Below are 17,889 nucleotides of genomic sequence, written 5' to 3'. Positions count from 1 at the left end.
ACACTGTCTCGGTATACCCAGTTTCGATCGTACGTTGACCCATTTAGTGGACCCACCGAGATCAAATGAAATCCTGACGGCCCACAAGCGACAGAAATATACTCAAGCGCCAGTCTTATCCCAGAGTCGTTGCTTTCGCCCTCTCAGTGAGCCAGATCTGGCTTCTCCCCCGGATAAACCTCGGAACCACGGGTCGGCACGGACTTCCTCCTTACTCAATTTTTAGGCCAGTGCATATCCCCTTCAAACAAAGGAACTAACACACCACCACCCCGCGCAAAGTCTGAAAAGTCTGAGCGGAGAGAGGAGCCCCGGCACGACTAGCCAGAGGCATGGACCTTCCATGGCACTAGGGTTGGATCCTGAATTGCAATCCCGAGAAACGGTTGGCTGTCTCCGACTCCGCACACAATTGCAATCCATCCCCCGCGCTTTCCCCCGCGGGGTCGGCAGTGATCTCGGCTTTCGGCATCGGTGCCAACCCCATACTGTTCATTCCTGCCTTGATACCGCATGCATAGTCCGAGACTGCATTGCGTATACCCTTGCACCGGACGGGTGGATGGTAAGCGGATATGTGATCTCGAACATACGGGCTGCCTCTGTAAAAAACCAGATTCCCATCCCTCGAACAAAAGGAATCGCAAATAGGATTCTCTGCCTAACATATCTCTCGCGTCTGAATTCATCCAATATGGCAGGGAAGACCACTAGTCAAGTCCCTGCAGAGGGACTCGCCTCGGTAAGTCAACCCCTTTTATGACCTGATGTCACTCTAAGGTTCAGCTCGAGTTAACGCATGGTATGCAGGTTCTCCCATCACACTCCAAGCCATGGTGGAAAACACCTCATCTGCTATCTCTAAACTGTCTCATCGGCTTTCTTTTGCTCTACTCCAGCACAGTCGGCTACGATATCTCCCTCATGAACGGCCTCCAATCCCTCGACCAATGGCAAGTCTTCATGAACCACCCAACAGGTGCCTGGCTAGGTTTCATCAACGCCCTGCAATCACTGGGCAGTATGGTCTTTCAACCCGTCGGCGCCTGGTCCGCCAACCGGCTCGGGCGTAGGCGCACTATCCTCATCGGTTACTTCTGGCTAGCTCTCGGCGTGGGGCTGCAAGTCGGTGCCCCGGACCCGAAGATGTTCATTGCCTCGCGTATGTTCATCGGCATTGCAGGCGCCTGGTTTCAAGCTGCAGTCATCCTTGTGACGGAGATCGCGTACCCTTCGCATCGATCGTTGGTTACTTCCGTCTATATGTGTCTGTACTATGCCGGATCATTGCTGTCGGCGTGGATTGCCTTCGGAACTCGAAACATCGAGGGCAGCTGGGCCTGGCGTATCCCATCACTCATGCAGATTGCACTGCCGCTGCTCGCTTTGCCAGGGACATTGTTGATTCCAGAGTCGCCTCGTTGGCTAATTGGACAGAAGCGCAACGAGGAGGCCCGCAAGATCCTGACTCGCTTCCATGCTGGTGGTGATGAGAACTCTCAGCTCGTTGTGTTTGAAATGGATGAGATCACCCAGTCTCTTACTTTCGAACGGAGTATACAAAATGAGTCGCGCTGGATCGACTGCGTAAAAACGAGCGGTAACCGCTACCGGTTCTTTTTGAGCGTGTCACTCGGTATTTTCGCGCAATGGAACGGCTGGTACATACTCCACCCAATCATTTAAGCAACCTCCATTCTAATGAGCTCTATTTTCAGCGGTGTTGTCTCCTACTACCTTACCATGATCCTAGATACCATCGGCATTACCTCAGTCACCGAACAAACCCTTATAAACGGCTTCCTACAACTCTGGAACCTGATAATGAGTTGCGTGGGTGCCTCTCTGGTTGATAGAGCCGGCCGAAGAGCTCTATTCCTCGCATCAACTATCATCATGCTGACCAGCTATATTATGATCACGGCACTATCCGGGAGCTTTACCACAGCCGGTACCGCGGCACTCGGTACTGCTGTTGTCCCATTCCTTTTTATCTACTATGCCGGGTATGATTTGGCATTCACGCCGCTGGTAGTCGCCTATCCAGCTGAGATATGGACGTTCTCGCTGCGCGCCAAGGGTGTGGCAATCTCTTCCATGGCAAATTATGGTGCGCTATTGTTTAATCAGTTTATCAACCCCATTGCCTTTGAGACTATTGCCTGGAAGTATTATTTTGTTTTTTTGATCATGCTGTTGATTATTCTGGGAACTATTTATCAGTGGTATCCCGAGACGCATGGATACTCGCTTGAAGAGATTGCAGTTATTTTCGATGGGGAGTCGGCGCGGGTTACAGATGTTGTTGGTTCCAAGGCTGAGCTGGAAGAGGAACAACTGGGGAATATAGAGCATGCCGAGAAGGTGTTAGGATAGATGATACAAATAGAATACGACTATCGAAGCGAATCAGAGACGAGGCATTTTGCAGCTACGAGACATTTTGCGGCTATGTCAAGTCAAGAGGAGATCACGGACATTACCAGGGTATTGACAAGAGAGGATTGGGAAGACTTAAATAGCATGCAACGGTGACATTGGAACAGGGTGGATATAAAAGATATCGGGTCAACATGCTACCAGCCCCAGGGAGAGAGGGTTGGCAATCTTCGCACGGGTGGAATGCGTGAGGCAAACGTCTTCGGTACACATCATGCTCAAGCTTGGATGGTATAGGTTGCTACGGCGATTATTGAGCAAGAGATAATATGAGAGATTGAGAGTTTTAAAAATCTATTCAATTACCCCTCCTCCGTTGGTTCTACCCACCTACTGAGGAGCATTTTCTTACAGGGAGGCTTTGTAGAATGGAATCAGCAAGGCTGAGAAAAAAGTCTTACACATTGGATTTGGGAATAGTTCTTCTCCGGAGACCCAAATGGTTGTTTAGTCCGGGTCGCCAGGTTCTAGATCTACATGCGGCCAATGATACAGCGTCATACATCAGGGAAAGCTTCGTCTAGCCAAGCTAAGGATAGTGTAATCCTACTTGGAGGGGGTTCGCCTGTTAACTATTCTCGAAATCATCTGTATCCCCACCACTGCTGGCTGGTCAATTTCACTGCTGAAGGATTCGGACTTCTCTCAGACTATGGCGCTTCTGAATACGGGGATCTCCCAACAACAACCGCATAAATTTTAAATGGTCTCCATGGATGGCCCACCACAATGGCCGCCTCCCCAGATCGTTCAGTGTGGTTGGCATCTACCTGAGGATGGTCCAACAGCAACTTGGCAATCTCGCATTGCCCAGCGGCAGCAGTAAATGTAAGTGCTGACCACTCCTGAGGTCCCCGTTGATTGATGACTATTCGGTCACCCTGGCCTAAAAGAAGGCGAACGATGGGTATATGCTGCCCTATGATAGCAACCTGAAGAGGGCTGGTCCCCGTAGGGCCCACTTGATTGATATCAATCACATTCCAGCGCAGGAGCTCACGAACTTCACCAACTAGATTTTCATTTCCCAAACGACATGCTTCCCACATTGGAAAATTCGAAGCCCTGTCGACCGCTAGGATGGAGAATTTGGGATGCCTTAGGATATTCCTCATAATGCTTTCGCACTCTTTTTGAACTGCAAGCATCAACGGTGCCACCAAGTCCTGATCACCGGAGAAGTCTACATTTGGCCTCTGCAGGATGATATTCACCACATCATCTCTGTAACTTTTGACCGCGTGACAAAGAGGGGTCCGACGGTGGATGTCCCGAGCGTTGATTTCAACTCGGGCAGAGTCCAATAAAGAACGAGCTACCCTGCCGGATTTATCATCACGGACTTGGCTTGCTGCCAAATGAAGTAGTGTTTGACGCTTTAAATTGCGGCAATCATTGGCCAATTATTTCTCGATGAGGCGATTGGGAAATTTACTTCGCGACAATGCTTTAGCTTTAGAAGATATCGAGATTGATGAGGTTGGCTGTGGAGGAATACGCAGAACTCTCGCAAACGGGAATTTGCTTCTGAACCAAGTACCGAATTACCCCCAGGGAACACTCAACAGTTGTTTCCGTCACTGAAAAAATTGGCCTTGATCGCCATTTCCTTGAAGAATGGCTGCCACAGTGTGCCCTCTGTTTTCTCTTTGAAAGGCCTCCATCCACTGGCACTCAGGAACTGTCCGCGGGCAGCCGACCTTCTCAGGGTGCTCGGTTCTGGTGATATTGTGCCGCCATCGATGCAACTTAAAGTGTTTGAATTTAGCGACAACGGGTTGAATCAGGTGCCAAGAGTTGTTGATTCACTCTTTGACTTCCTTCAATCCTTCGACGGGCTCGATGATTTGTTCTTGTCCTTTTTTGACCGTTTTGGAGGTCACTTACTCGGCGCAATCCTCAACCACAAATCTTCGCTTAGGAGACTTGTGTGCCATTACCCAAAGATTAACGCAGGAGTCATGCAGCCATTAGGTGGATTTCCATACCGCTCCTTTAGGGAAGCCGTGAGGGAAATGCCAGATATTACTTGTCTGGGGGTGTTGGTATCACCAGCTAGGTACTGTGTACACAGTTAAGTGGACAGTGTGTATGCTCCAAAGCAAAAGTCAATTGATTCCTGTTGATAGATGTTGATCCTCAGTCTAGTTGGAAAACACCCCTAGATCCCACACGCCGGCCTTCGGCGGTCACAACACCGGGGCCACAGCCCAGCGCAAGAATGCGTACACCAAGCAAGGGATGTTATCCATCGGTCGCTAGCAGTGGGTCACCGCTAGTTTGTTCTGACAGGAGAATATATCCCGACAGGGGTAACCCTTCCTCCAAATGATCTTGTAAGCATGATCTTTGACTTTGTTCGGAGGGTTTAAGCTAACCTGACAAGTTCTCGGTATTTTCTCAGTCGGATATGTGCCCTCGCCTCCAACTGAGAAGGACAGGAGCAAGTCGTGGCGATGGGTAGTTGATTCATCACCTCTGGCGGTGTCGGAGAGTTGAATAATCGAGAAACCAGTGGGTCCCGCCACAAGACTGACTTCTTCGACTACTCGGTACAGTACACAAATCAATTCCCCAATGGAAATGGGTCGACAGCTTTATAGATACATTACCTCAAGAATAATATGTTCCAATTCTAGGCTAGTAAAATCAATTCATTGCGTCGTTTCAGAATCTCGGTCAACCCTGACGATGCAAGCACTCGACTCTCTTTCTTGGGAACTTATTCTGACGCTATTTAAGTTTACTGTCGGCTTGATTATTAATTTGGCCTTGGCCCTATGACGATCTTGGTATGTCAACCAACGACTGCTGTACTCAGTTGCCTCCGCTTATTTTCAACCTCAAGAGATTATAGTTACTAATAGCGTTTTAGACCCATTATGCTCAAACGTACCAGCAGGTGACGAACTATCTCGTACCGTTGCGAACGCCGTGGGGTTACTGTCAAGTTCTTTCAATGATAAAGTCCCTTTGGCTGCCTCGTGATTCCTTTTCCGTACATTCTTATCGGACCAGCGACACCAGAAAACACCTGAGCCAAATACTCTTGCAATGGCATTTATCACATCCTGGGATTTCGCAGTAAGGGTAGTAAGGCTAGTCCAAGCTACCTTCGCAATTATTATTTTTGGTTTAAGCTTAACCCGTTTGTTACTTCCGCAGTTGTTGACTTAAAGGTTCTAATGTCCAACAGTGCTTTGCCTTTTACTATTCACCAAGATAAATATCTTCGTTTTCGTCAGTGCCATATGGACTGCCTTCTTCGCGGTTCCTTACCTTGCCCTGTCTCCAGTGTCCTCCTTTGACTTCGAACGCCGCTGTGGTATTCCAGGAATGGAGAGTAGTGTCATGATACTTTGGCTTGCAGGGTTTGTCTTCCAAGCTTGCTCTCTGCCATCGCCGGCCCATTGTACTTCGGCAGATTGTACTGTATCGCAGATTGCTGTGGTATTTGGCGCATTTGAATGGTATGTGTTTTTCTATTATTCCGAAGGCTCTGTATTATTGTACGCAGTACATAAACTTAAATTTTCACTTTCATCTTCTATATAGGGCTCTCTTCTTCTTCACGTCCACTGGAGCTGTCCTCACTGCTGTACGGAAGCCTAACATCATCCTCGACGATTGTGTTTAATTAACTACGATTGCCTTGGTCGACGTTACTGTACACTAGCGTGGATCGTTCATGTCTACAATGTAACGGGCCAGAGCCCGGTGGTGAACCATGTGTCATGGCCTTTCGGATATCGTCTTGGCAGAAGGATTCCAAGCGATTCCACCACGAGGTTCTAGAGGATTTTATCCGAAGCGGACCAACACTCTTGAAGACCGCGACCGACTCTTATCTCTTCTTTTTTCTTTCCTCAAGATTGTTGTAAACTGCATGTTGGCCTAGTATAATTGAATCAATTTTACTACAGCCCTTCACATACAAAACTCCACAGATTCAGTTTCTACTTCAGAAAAGTTGGTCCTCGTTTCAATGCCAATATCCCCTCCTACGCGGCGTATCAAGAACCCGCCGTCATCATGACAACGATGGTATTCTGGCTAGCTATCATGTCTGTATTTGTAGGGGAAGAGAAGCGGAAAAACTCTGCTAAATGGGGTCTATCCAACTCGGGGCACGGTTGCCGTATTGGAAAAATTAGATGAGTAAGTGTCAGGATGCGGCAGTTGGATGATTTACAAATTACCCAGTGGACAATTACTCTGACACTTTTCATTCCATTGACGTCAGACGGAAGGGATTAGTAATCAAGTTTGACGGGGTCTGGGAACTAACTACGGAATTCCCGCCCGAGTGGCCCACCCGGCGGCGTGGCCCACTACGCGCTAAGACGCGCCCGCATGACCAGCTTCCTTCTTCAAACACTCACCATGCCTCCAAAACGTGCTCAATCCTCGCAAAATTCTATTTTGTCCATAACTCAACATTAAAACACCTCCTTACGGCGTGACGAGTTAACTAGAAAGTTCGCGACCCAATTTTTGCCCGTTTTAAGTACCGGTACGTCGTCGCCGCGGTCCGAAAGCAAGAGGTCTACCATAATCTGCACAGTAGAGGGCCGTGGGGCAGTTCCGCGTCGATTCATTGAAATTATCCATTTTTTCAGCGAGTCTTCTTCCGTTTCGGATACTTTTTTATGTTGGTGGCACGTATATTGCTTCGATCGGGGCGCCACGAAGACGGGCTTGCAAGGTCCTCCTCGACACGTCGTAAAGCCGCGCCGATTCGCGAATATTCGTGAGTTGACCTTTTTTTTATCGCGTTTACAGGGAGTGAGAGACTTCCCTCGAGCTGTAGGTCCGTCCTCAGCGTGTTTTTTAGCATAATTTTCGTGGGATGGGTGTAAAAGTTGGTGCGGAAGCAGGTGTAAAAAGAATGTGGAATGGATTTTCGGAGAGGTGGCCCGCTCGTTTGTGAAATAAGTTTAAATCAATCGACATTCATCAGCACGCGAAAGTTCTTTTGTCCCAGGGGCCAGTGTTGCTATCGATTTGGCGACCCCAGTTGCGCGATACTGCTGACGGACCTGAATTACGAGCTGTAGAAGTGGTCGCGGATGAGGTAGGTTCAATCCTCGTAACACCGTGCGCAATGTTCTGACGTTCCTATCAGGTTTTCCGTGACGATGAAGGAAACGCCGTCGATCACCCCGGCCTGCGGCTCCGCCTCAGCGATTTCACTTACAAGGAACTTGCCCAGAAGGAGATGGGAGATGAAGATACGGATATCTACATCTCTGGGATACAACTCTGTCAATATCTAGATGCGGCGGATAGCAAAATAGAGCGAGCACTGGGCGAGCAATCTCTTGCTAAGGACGTTAAAAAGCGGAAACGGTCGGAAACACCTTCTGAAGATATTAGGGCAGGTGATGAAGCAAGGTATGCCGAGCAAGAGGAGAGAGCAGCGAAGCGCGCGGATCATGACATGGATTACCAGGAGAAATCATCAACCTAGAGCCTCTCAGACTAGAATACCAAATATGTTCCGCTCTGCCGATGTGTTGGAAGGACAGGAGGCGAACCCAGGCAGCTCGCGCCCCAACAGATCACCAGTCACCACAGCTAGGAAGCTTTGAGAATGAAATATGGTCTTAATTATCCAATGAAACTATTACAACAGTCTAAGCTTGGCGCAAGTGCGCAATTTTATGATCTAGGATTTGAATCTTCCTTTGTGCAGCTTCAATACCACACCTGGAGCCAACACGTACGCGCTCAACTTCGCACTCCGTCTTTACCCTTCTTCGAGTAGGGTATCTTGGCAATCTTTCACTCTTCAACAAACACCATGCGCCTACGCAGACGCCCTCTTCGTCGCCTTGGTTCGCAACTTCATCATCAAGAACACCAGGGCGTAGAACACTCCAGCCCACAATACAACAAGCCCCGCATTCCTCCAGCCGTAGTACTCTTCGTTCAAGTTGAGTGTCTTCAAGTAGTCTTGTCCAGTAGTGTATCGGCACACCTCGCAGTTCTCCGTAGCGCCTGGGTTCAGAAGGTTCGTGCCACGTCCCATGCCTTGCTGATAGGTGGAGAGATAGTCGCCACATGTCTCGTTCGCAGGAGGATTGAAGACCGCAAGCTCGCCTCGTTCGCAAGTGATATCGACGGAGAAGGTGGTGAAGGTGAGGAAGGCGCCGAAGAGGTAGTTGAAGGGATCGAGGTAGTAGAGCCTAAAATGTGATGTTAGCATTGATATCGTGGGTGTTGATAGTCGTATGAGGCTTACCAGTATCTCCAGAACGCCGTGATCTGGGAGTAAGGAACGAAGACACCGCAGAATGATACGAGGGTGGTGATGACCAGCGGGTTGACGAGAGATGCAAAGGTTGCGTTGGGAGCGTACGCGGCGATCGATTGTCCAATACCGGTGTACAACATCTCGTAAAACATCTAGACGGTTTGTTAGTTTGGAGCGAAGAGTCAACCAAAGAAGAGAGAACTTACTGCGACGAAGAATGTGCTGCCTGCCCACTTGGTATCATTTGGCAATCCAGCAGTCCAGTACCAACACACAAAGTACAACACACCGCAGACGACCAGGTAGGGCAGCTCAGAAACGATCAAGCCAGTGACGAATGGCACCCAGTGGTAGGTCTTACTCTTCTTCTCGCGCGTCTCATACACGTTGCGACGATCGATGAAGATAGGCTGAAGCTGGGAGATGAGACCGGGGGCGACAAACAAGAAACTGAAGACCGTGAAGAGGCGTTGCTGGAGATCGCTGACGCTGTTACCAATCGACCAGAACGAAAAGCCGTTGTAAAGAGACAGAAGTATATGCAAGATGAGCTTGTTGTTGATGTACTCGGTGTTGCGGAACAAGGAGATGTTCATGCGGTGCGTGACAAGCTTTACCTGCTCCCAAATGGGCGCTGCGAATTGATGGCCATCGTCGACAGTTCCAGGCAGTTTGGCGGCAGCATCGGCGACAAGAGTGTCAAGCTCTTGAGTGATCTTCTCGTGTTCTGGCGAGTTGAGCCAGACTTGGTTCCAGTCCTTGCCCTTAGAAAGACTTCCTGATACGACTTCAATCATGTGCTCAGCAGGGTTGGCCTCTCGGGGGCACGGTGCGCCATGATCAGCGAAGTATTTCTTGACGGTCCTTGCATGATGGCCGATATCGCCAAAGTATACGGTCTTGCCACCCTTCGCCAGTAGGAGGAGGGTGTCGAATTGGGCAAAGAGGTCGGCCGATGGCTGATGAATCGTGACGAGGACAGCTTGTCCGACTTCCGCGAGTTTGCGCAAGAAGCGTACCGTGTTGTTTGCAGCTTGGCCATCGAGACCAGAAGTAGGTTCGTCGAGGAAGATCAAAATACTGGGCTTAGCTACGAGCTCAACACCAATTGTGAGACCTGATAAGTTGTTAGTGTCTGTCTCGACTCTGTTCGATGGATTCAGACTTACGCTTGCGCTGTTCGACAGAAAGACCGGCACCAGGGCGACCGATGAGGGTGTGCTCGAGATCTTCCAACTGCAGAAGCTTGACGATCGTGTCCACATAGCGGAGCTTCTCCTCGCGGGGAATTTCACGATTCTGACGAAGAAGAGCAGAGAATTCCAAAGCCTCGCGTACCGTGGACAATGACTCGTGGACATCCATCTGTTCGACGTAGCCAGCAGATCGTTGGAAGGACACAGGGAGCGGGCGACCATCGACTAGAACGGAGCCATGAATGGTACCATCAGTCTTGCGTTGAGCTAGAACGTCGAGCAGTGTAGTCTTTCCGGCCTGAGTGAAAATGTTAGCATATATCCATCTGTCAATCGCATTGCTAGTGCACTTACACCTGAAGATCCCATAAGAGCACCGAGCGTACCGGGCTTGACAAATCCTTGAACGTTGTCGAGAAGAAGACGATCGCCATGCGGCGTCTTGACGGTGTAAGTCAGATTCTTCCAGGTAAAGACCGATGTATTGTGGACGAGCTGGTTGTCGATGGTTGCGTCAGACTTCTCGGAATCGGAGCCGGAGTTCTCGGATGGCTTCTCGACAGCCTGGGATTCCTCATCCGCAACCACGGCATTAGGTACCTTCTTCTGCTTCTCACGGGGGATGAGGAGGCCGCGACCACCTTCGCCCATCTGCTTCCACCTGGAAGTGAAGAAGACGGTCATTGCCACGAAGAAAACGTACCAGGCGCAGAGAATGCCAAAGTTGCGCCAAAGGTTGCTGTGGCTGAAGGACATGGAAGCCAGGTATTGGTCACCAGTAACGCTGGTTGCTCCAGGAGGCGCACCACGGACGCCGGTACATGCTTGTCCGCCTCCTGTTTCGGGGCTGTATCCTTCGCCATTTGGAACCAGGAATGGGCCCACACAAGGAATCACCTGGTCGTGGAACTCGTTCGCGAGCAATGCTTCGAACGCGTAGGCCATGGGGTCGATCCAGAAGAACCAAACGAACCAAGGGTGCATGTCGGGCTTGGGAATCATGTATCCTGCATATGTGAAGGCAGCGACGATGGTGAATCCAGAAGCTTTAGTTGCTGCGTCGAAATTCGGGAAAGCGGCACCGATGAACCTGAACAGCTGTGTCATAGCCAGGGCCGAGATCAAGTTGATGAGCCAGAAGATGAAGAAAGCCTGGGCGGTGTACTGGAATCCAGTCATGAAGTACAGCACAATTCCAAAGTGCGAGATTTGGAAGAGCATGATCGGGATGTCGGTAATGACCTGGGCGAAGACAAAGGCAGATGGATGGTGGAGAGCGAAGTCTCGGTGTTTGGCTAAGACGGGTCGGCCGACGAACGAATCCGTAACCTCGGCGAGAGCGATGAAGGTAGGATATAGTAGAGAGAAGAAGAGTGAGCCTCCCTTGATGAACAAGCCCGCCGTGTTGTCCGGAGCATTGTAGAACAGTGAGCCACCGATCAGCGCCTGAACGACGGTTGTGGCTTGCTTGATGAACAGAGTTTGCTTGTCGCCCCAGAGGATCTGAAATTGGCGTATGGTAGCCGTCTGCACCTGATGGAAATATCCTGCGGACTCCGCAGCTTTCTTTGGGAGGTTCTTGTGCTTGTCTTGAGCCTCCTGTTCCTTGAAATCCGCCGTATTCTGCTGAGCTTCGGGGCTATTGGGGTAGTCGAGCTCGGCCATCATCCTTGGCTTGATGGGCGAGTTGTTATAAGCAGCGAGCAGCTCCTCTGTTGATCGAGGAAATCGGTCCTCAAATTCTGGGGCAATTGTGCGTACAGCAGGCACCGATACGCTCGTGAGGAAATCTGACTTGTTGGCTGCAGGGTCGCATAGGAAGCCAAGATCCTCCATGTATGGCACAGCTTCGTCTCGAGGTCCGTAAAAGATCTGCTTGCCGTTATCGAGAATCAGAATCTTGTCGAACTGCTCGTAGATGCCATTACCAGCTTGGTACAGACTGGCAATTGTAGTGAGACCAAGAATATCTGTCATGGCGCGCATGGCTTTCGTCCAATCTAGCGCAGTGCTCGCGTCGAGACCACGAGTGGAGTTATCCCAGGAGAAGACGCTGCCTCTAGTCGCAAGGCATTCGAGAATGGACACTCGCTTGCGCTCGCCACCCGAAACGCCACGAATGAACTCATCTCCGACCTTGGTGTCCTTTGTGTGCGTGATACCGAGAGACTTCAAGAGGAATTCTTTGTATATTTGGGCGTACTCCTCCTCGTTCTTGATGTCCGGTGGCAGGTGGAAGGGCACCTTCAAACGTGTGGCGAAGTCGATGGTGTCACCAACTGAAAGAGCTGGAAAGAAGATCTCCTCTTCTGTGTTCATGATGATCTGACCACGATATTGTTTGGCTTCTTGACTGGTCATGGAACCGAACGAGACGTCGCCAGTAATTTCTGCGAAGCCATTTCTGTGGTTTGATAGAACGCTAAGCAGTGTTGTGCATCCGGCCCCTGGATTTCCAAGAACAAGCAACATCTCACCGGGTTTGACACATCCAGAAGAGTTGTCGATAATAGTCTTCAGCGGTGGGCTCTTTCTGCCCTTCCCGAATGGGTTGAATTGAGAGAGAACATTTTCGTTGTAAAGCGCATCACTGCTGATGCCCTTTACTGTGAGGTTCTGCCATGTCACACCCAGCTTCTTCGATTTCCCACCGTTAGTCTCGTTACGTTGTCGTATTTGTAGTATATCTGGAGTGATGGGCCATTGTGAGATGTCTCGGGGGTCGGTATTTTGGCCGGATTCGTCGTCTGACTGCTCCGCGCTGGAGTTGACGATAGGGTCCGCCATTGGGGAGGGAGATCGTCCGGAGGGCTTTCCGAGCGAACTCGTCTGGTACATCGCTTTCTCGGGGTCGCGATTGACCTCCATGTTGTAGTTCTTCGGATTCGCTAATTTGCCAGACTTTGACAGCAGAAGAACTTCGATGGAAAAAAATGCTGGAGATCAGACGACTGGAGTTGCCAGTGGGAGAGTAGCAACATCACGCACAAGATATAAGAAGAACAAAGTAATGGGATATATGACCATAACTTAGCGTCTGATTAATAATCCGACCGACTCAAGGCCCGGAGCCCAAAGAAGCCCACTGTCTCATCCCTTATTAATGTGCTGAACGAAGAGCATGGGACATCTTTTCGACGGATGGGGTGATTAGTGAACATCTCGTGTATTAAGGTTTTCCTAACGGTGACGGATAGGGTTTTGAGTGAACATCTCGTTCATTAAGGTTTTCCTAACAGTCAGTTCAAACGTCCTTGTGGAATCATCAGGCATAACTTATCCGCTCGGATTGATTACTATACATTCCTATCTCTAATTAAGTTAGCTAACTCACTAACTCATTACGGAGTAGATACGATGACTAGCGGGGCTTGATTGCTAGAGCCCCCTGCCCTATTTAGGCGGGTCTAACCTTATAAACTCTAGCCTCGTAGATCGGTATTTAGACCGACTAATCAATCACATTCATTGCGAGCTACGATGATCGAACGACTAGAATCAATTCAGTGCGTCAATGAAGGCCGACTGAACCCACTTGTCCCCAATGGTCATACTCATCTTTCTTCTATAGGAAATTCTTTGCCTGATCCCAAGTTGTTATTCACTAACCTATCCGCTTGATTATTAATTTGCCACCGCCACTAACTAACTACTACTCCCTTCGGATCAGACACATTAGACCTTTGCGTCGAAATGTTTATTCATATTTCCGGGTGGCGCATCATTAACTAGAGTTGATGTCATTAGTCAAAACCTTATCTTCCCGGCTGCGTCGCTACTAATCATAACGTCCTGAATTTGCATAGTAGATTTAAGCGAGTGTAGGTTATTCCTATTTTCTGCCCTATTTATCACAGTCACGCCAGAGCGAGCACCTCCAACTCCCCCCCCCCCCCCCAGCCACTACATCACCACCCCACAGCCATGACGACTCCTACCAACATTGATCCCAAGGATATTCAAGCACACTGGACCAAATATCAGGACGACAAGTATGTTGAGGGCTGGGCCTCCCTCTGGGACAAAGGTGATAATCTGCCCTGGGATCGTGGCTTCCCCAACCCTGCGCTAGAAGACACCTTGGCCCAGCGAGCAGGCACCATTGGCGGGCCCATCGCCCAGGACGGTCAGAGGCGGAAGGCTCTGGTGCCGGGCTGTGGACGTGGAGTCGATGCACTCTTACTGGCGAGCTTTGGGTATGATGCCTATGGCCTGGAGTGCAGCGCCACGGCTGTCGATGCGTGCAAGGAGGAGGAGGAGAACCATAGCCGGTACCGCGTGCGAGATGAGAAAGTTGGGAAAGGGAAGGTCACTTTCGTCCAGGGGGATTTCTTTGATGATACCTGGTTGAAGGAAATTGGAGTACCTCGAAATGGATTTGATGTTATTTATGATTACACGGTATGTATGCTCACTGCGGCTGTTGGGCTCCATTCCGTCATTGCTATCATTTTCTCTCCACTTGTACTCTGCGTTCTACAGTTGGACCTGCAAAATGCTTCACCTCTGTCTTTGGACTTTTGATTTGCCATTCCCGACCCGCCCTGGATCTTTCTGGTCTTTCTGGTCATTCCATCTAATAATCATCTAGTTTTTCTGTGCTCTGAACCCAGAACTCCGTCCTAAATGGGCCCTCCGACACACCGAGCTCCTTGCTCCCCCACCTGCAGGCAATCTGATCTGTCTAGAATTTCCTCGTCATAAGAACCCTTTGGCCCCCGGCCCTCCATTTGCCTCTCCCTCCGAGGCCTACATGGAGCACCTGAGCCACCCCGGTGAGAAGATCTCCTACAACGATAAGGGTCTTGTCAATGCGGACCCGTTGCGAGAGCCGAGCAAGACGGGCCTGGAGAGAGTGGCGCACTGGCAGCCAGAGCGCACGCACACTGTGGGTCAGGGTGAGAATGGGGCGATCCATGACAGGGTCTCTATTTGGCGTCGATGTGACTAGAAAATGTGCCTGCGCATTTGTGTGACCCAAAAGAGAGAAAATATAAATGGAAAATATAGGTGATTTTGCAGTCCACCCCTGGATTTTCAAAGGCCAGTCCCTAGACGCTAAAGTGATAGTCGAAATGAAGGGCCGGAAGTAAAGGGCGCCTTTTTAAAGAAATTTCGGGGACACAGGCTCAATCTATCTTGAACAAGGCGTTCTAGTGCTCGCCCAGTCCGTAGGTGTGCCGATAGTATACCGGCCAGACCACACGTCTGCGTTGTTTCTCTTCGTCAAAGCTGTCCATATCGCCGCATTCAATTTTCTCTAGCCGCCCATCCTTCTGCACCACGCTGATATCCAGCGATCGTCTGGAGCGAGTATGCGCCAACCTGGCCACCGTCGACCTCAACTCTCTACTGTACAAATACGAGGTCGATATTGCACCATCATCCGCATTTATTTCAATGATAATATCGAAATCCCTGTCGAGTTCCGTACCCCAACGAGCAAAAATATCGCGTTCGAGCCCTCATCGACCTAGGACGGCCTTGCCCGAAAACGCAAGCAGCGCATGGATCAGCTCCTTTGGGACGCTGACAAGGGCATGTTCTTCGACTACGACACCGTCAAGCAATAGCGCATGGAGTATGGATCCGCAACTATCTTCTGGACGCCATGGGCTGGTTTGGCTACGCTCGAACAAGCCGCAACCATGGTGAAAAAGGCCCTCTCGGCTCGAGGCTTACGGTGGCCTGGTCTCCGGTATGGAAAAGTCGCGTGGCCCGGTGGGCATTGACCGCCTGAATCGGCAGTGGGAATTCCCTTACGGCTGGTGCCTAGTGTTTGTTTTGGCCCTGGTTGGAGTCTGTATTCAAACCCTGGACATAGTGGTCGTGAGAGATGTCAACGGCAGAGGGAAAAAAGCATTCATTTAGAAAGTGAGTATTGGATTATCTGGAGAGACTTGGTTTGTCTTCTCGTCGGTGAAAGGCGAGGTGTCATGTCAGATAAGCCAAGTGACATTGTCGTGGCGCACTCTGACACGGAAGATTGAATGTGCAGGGTGATGCGCGAATGCAAACCAAGAGGTCCATTTTTACTTGATCATTACATGTCTAGCTTTGACGCAGATGCAATTTTCCCTCCGATTGCTCCGAAGTAAACCGTTTCAAAACTGCCTCACTCATTTCCGAAATAGGTCACTCCGCAATTTCCAAGATCCAGTCCTAGCGCTGGAGTTAAGGTAAACTCGACGCTTAAAGTAGCAAGAAACCCAGCAGCAGCGAAAATAACTCGGCCTTCGGCAAGGTCACCTAACCCGAGCAACCGTCTTAGGGATCCCGAGTAGGAAACTACAGACCCCCTTCACACTCAACACCCTCGCCCTCCTCCAATTCATCGCCTACGGCATCCTAATCGTGCCCGTCAATTTCTACTGGCAATGAATCCCATCTCCTCCGCTCCTGGCGCTCTCTCTTCTCCCTCCGCGCTCTGCGCGCATTCTTCTCCTCCGCTCTTACTCTGCCCTCCACGGTCTCGCCGCAGGTCAGCGATAACGAGGCGTTGCCCCGGCGTCTCGAGAAGGAGAAGGAGAAGGAGTTGGAGACCGGGACTCGGTGGGCGCGCCGAGGACGCAGCGGTCCGGGGTGCATAGCTTCGTCATGAAGTTTTTGCTAGATCAGACCGTGGCGGGAGCGATGAATATTGTGCTTTTTGTTGTTTTGATTAATATTTTAAAGGGGGAGACGGCGGGGGAGGCATGGGAGTTGGTGCTTGTGGTATGGTTTCCTCGTTTTTGCTGACTTTCACTTATCATTTTGTTGAATTTACGAATAGTGCTCATCGATGTCTGCAGGATTTTCGTCCCATTATGATCGCCCGTCTCAAGTCTCAAGTAACGCCCCGTAGTGTCGACGCTAATATACACGGTTATCCCTATCGACCGGCGAGTCGTCTTTAGCAGTGGCTGTGGGGTGATTTGGGGTATTTATCTTAGTTTGTACGCGGTGGTTTAGCCGGCTTTTCATCCTGTCGGCTCTTTCCTATTCATTCTAATATCCTTGATTTGGCGTTTCATATATGGAATTTACACTCAGCGGGCATAGAACACGCATTAATGCATAATCACACTGTTGGAATACCTTGATCTGTCAATTGACTCGAAGATAAACTACTCTCACAAATCCTCATTTGATTAAGACCTAGAGAGCTATGAGGTATAGAGCCATGCTGGGTACACCGGGACACCGTCCAAGCCAGTGATTTCGCAAACCTGCACAGCTAGAAAGAAAGAAACAATATGCAAGAAGACAAAATAAGAGATATAAATAAGGTTAATGAAGGGAAATCGGAAGTAGAGATTTGCGCCACATAGCACAACATGAGCATAACACAACGCCCGAGCTCAATGTGAACCTACACAATTCAATAATAAATAGTCTACCGCCCTCTACGTAGAAATAATAAAGCATGTCCCGTTACTGCAGGCATTAATCTTCCAACCCCGAACAACGACAATGTTTCGCCAAACGGCAGATTTCCTCCTCCACACAGTCGGCCTGATGCTAATCTCGAGTGGCTATTCTTTGCTTGGTCCTGACCTCCTGCGGTCATATGACCTACCTTATTAGCTCTCCCCACCTCCGTTAGATCTTAGCTTCTTTAACTCCCTTGAATCTATCCTTTCCCACCAAGTTGGTCTCTCTCTCTCTGCTGTAGCCTACATTCTTAAGACCTATTTCTGGCAAATTCATGCCCTCAAAGGTTCGAAGACGATTCCATCCCAACGGCATCCCATCAAGCTCACTGTAATCGTTTAGTAATCGAAATCTTCGGAATCGCCAACGCCAATGACGAAAAAGCAGCCCTCGGACCGGCAATCGGCTGCAGAAACGCAGCGGCTGAGATTATGCTTCTCATTCTTAGTTTCAAGGGACATCGCGGGCTTGCTGGGCTTTTTCTCTTTGTCTGGGTCTCGATTGTAGGACCTGATGATATTTATATTTGTATCGAAGTAGGGACGAATTGGCGGACGTATACGGTGAATTTAGGGATTAGTTGGG

The 17,889-nt window shown here is 49.8% G+C and overlaps 4 protein-coding genes across 4 annotated transcripts; 3 read left to right on the top strand and 1 right to left on the bottom strand.

The window, feature by feature from the left end:
* Positions 1-694: 694 nt before the first annotated feature.
* N7532_010061 (uncharacterized protein) lies at positions 695-2,376 on the top strand (the record flags this gene model as incomplete). The annotated part of the gene is made up of 3 exons (XM_056622552.1): positions 695-742; positions 787-1,661; positions 1,719-2,376. 3 exons carry the CDS (start codon positions 695-697, stop codon positions 2,374-2,376), a joined length of 1,581 nt encoding a protein of 526 aa, XP_056469968.1.
* A 4,958-nt stretch (positions 2,377-7,334) lies between these two features.
* N7532_010060 (uncharacterized protein) lies at positions 7,335-7,909 on the top strand (the record flags this gene model as incomplete). Its single annotated transcript, XM_056622551.1, has 3 exons — positions 7,335-7,361; positions 7,400-7,513; positions 7,565-7,909. The coding sequence occupies 3 exons, from the start codon at positions 7,335-7,337 to the stop codon at positions 7,907-7,909; spliced, it is 486 nt and encodes a 161-aa protein (XP_056469967.1).
* Positions 7,910-8,248: 339 nt separating this feature from the next.
* Positions 8,249-12,759, bottom strand: N7532_010059 (pleiotropic drug resistance family ABC transporter; the record flags this gene model as incomplete). The annotated part of the gene is made up of 5 exons (XM_056622550.1): positions 8,249-8,627; positions 8,684-8,847; positions 8,902-9,812; positions 9,865-10,189; positions 10,246-12,759. The coding sequence occupies 5 exons, from the start codon at positions 12,757-12,759 to the stop codon at positions 8,249-8,251; spliced, it is 4,293 nt and encodes a 1,430-aa protein (XP_056469966.1).
* A 1,056-nt stretch (positions 12,760-13,815) lies between these two features.
* On the top strand, positions 13,816-14,842 carry N7532_010058 (uncharacterized protein; the record flags this gene model as incomplete). Its single annotated transcript, XM_056622549.1, has 2 exons — positions 13,816-14,292; positions 14,483-14,842. The coding sequence occupies 2 exons, from the start codon at positions 13,816-13,818 to the stop codon at positions 14,840-14,842; spliced, it is 837 nt and encodes a 278-aa protein (XP_056469965.1).
* Positions 14,843-17,889: the final 3,047 nt, after the last annotated feature.

This window comes from Penicillium argentinense, assembly GCF_028826775.1.
Source record: "Penicillium argentinense strain IBT 30761 chromosome Unknown utg000010l_segment0_segment0, whole genome shotgun sequence".
Classification (NCBI taxonomy): domain Eukaryota; kingdom Fungi; phylum Ascomycota; class Eurotiomycetes; order Eurotiales; family Aspergillaceae; genus Penicillium; species Penicillium argentinense.
Note: the sequence above shows the minus strand (reverse complement) of the source record. Positions and strands in the feature narration are given on the sequence as shown.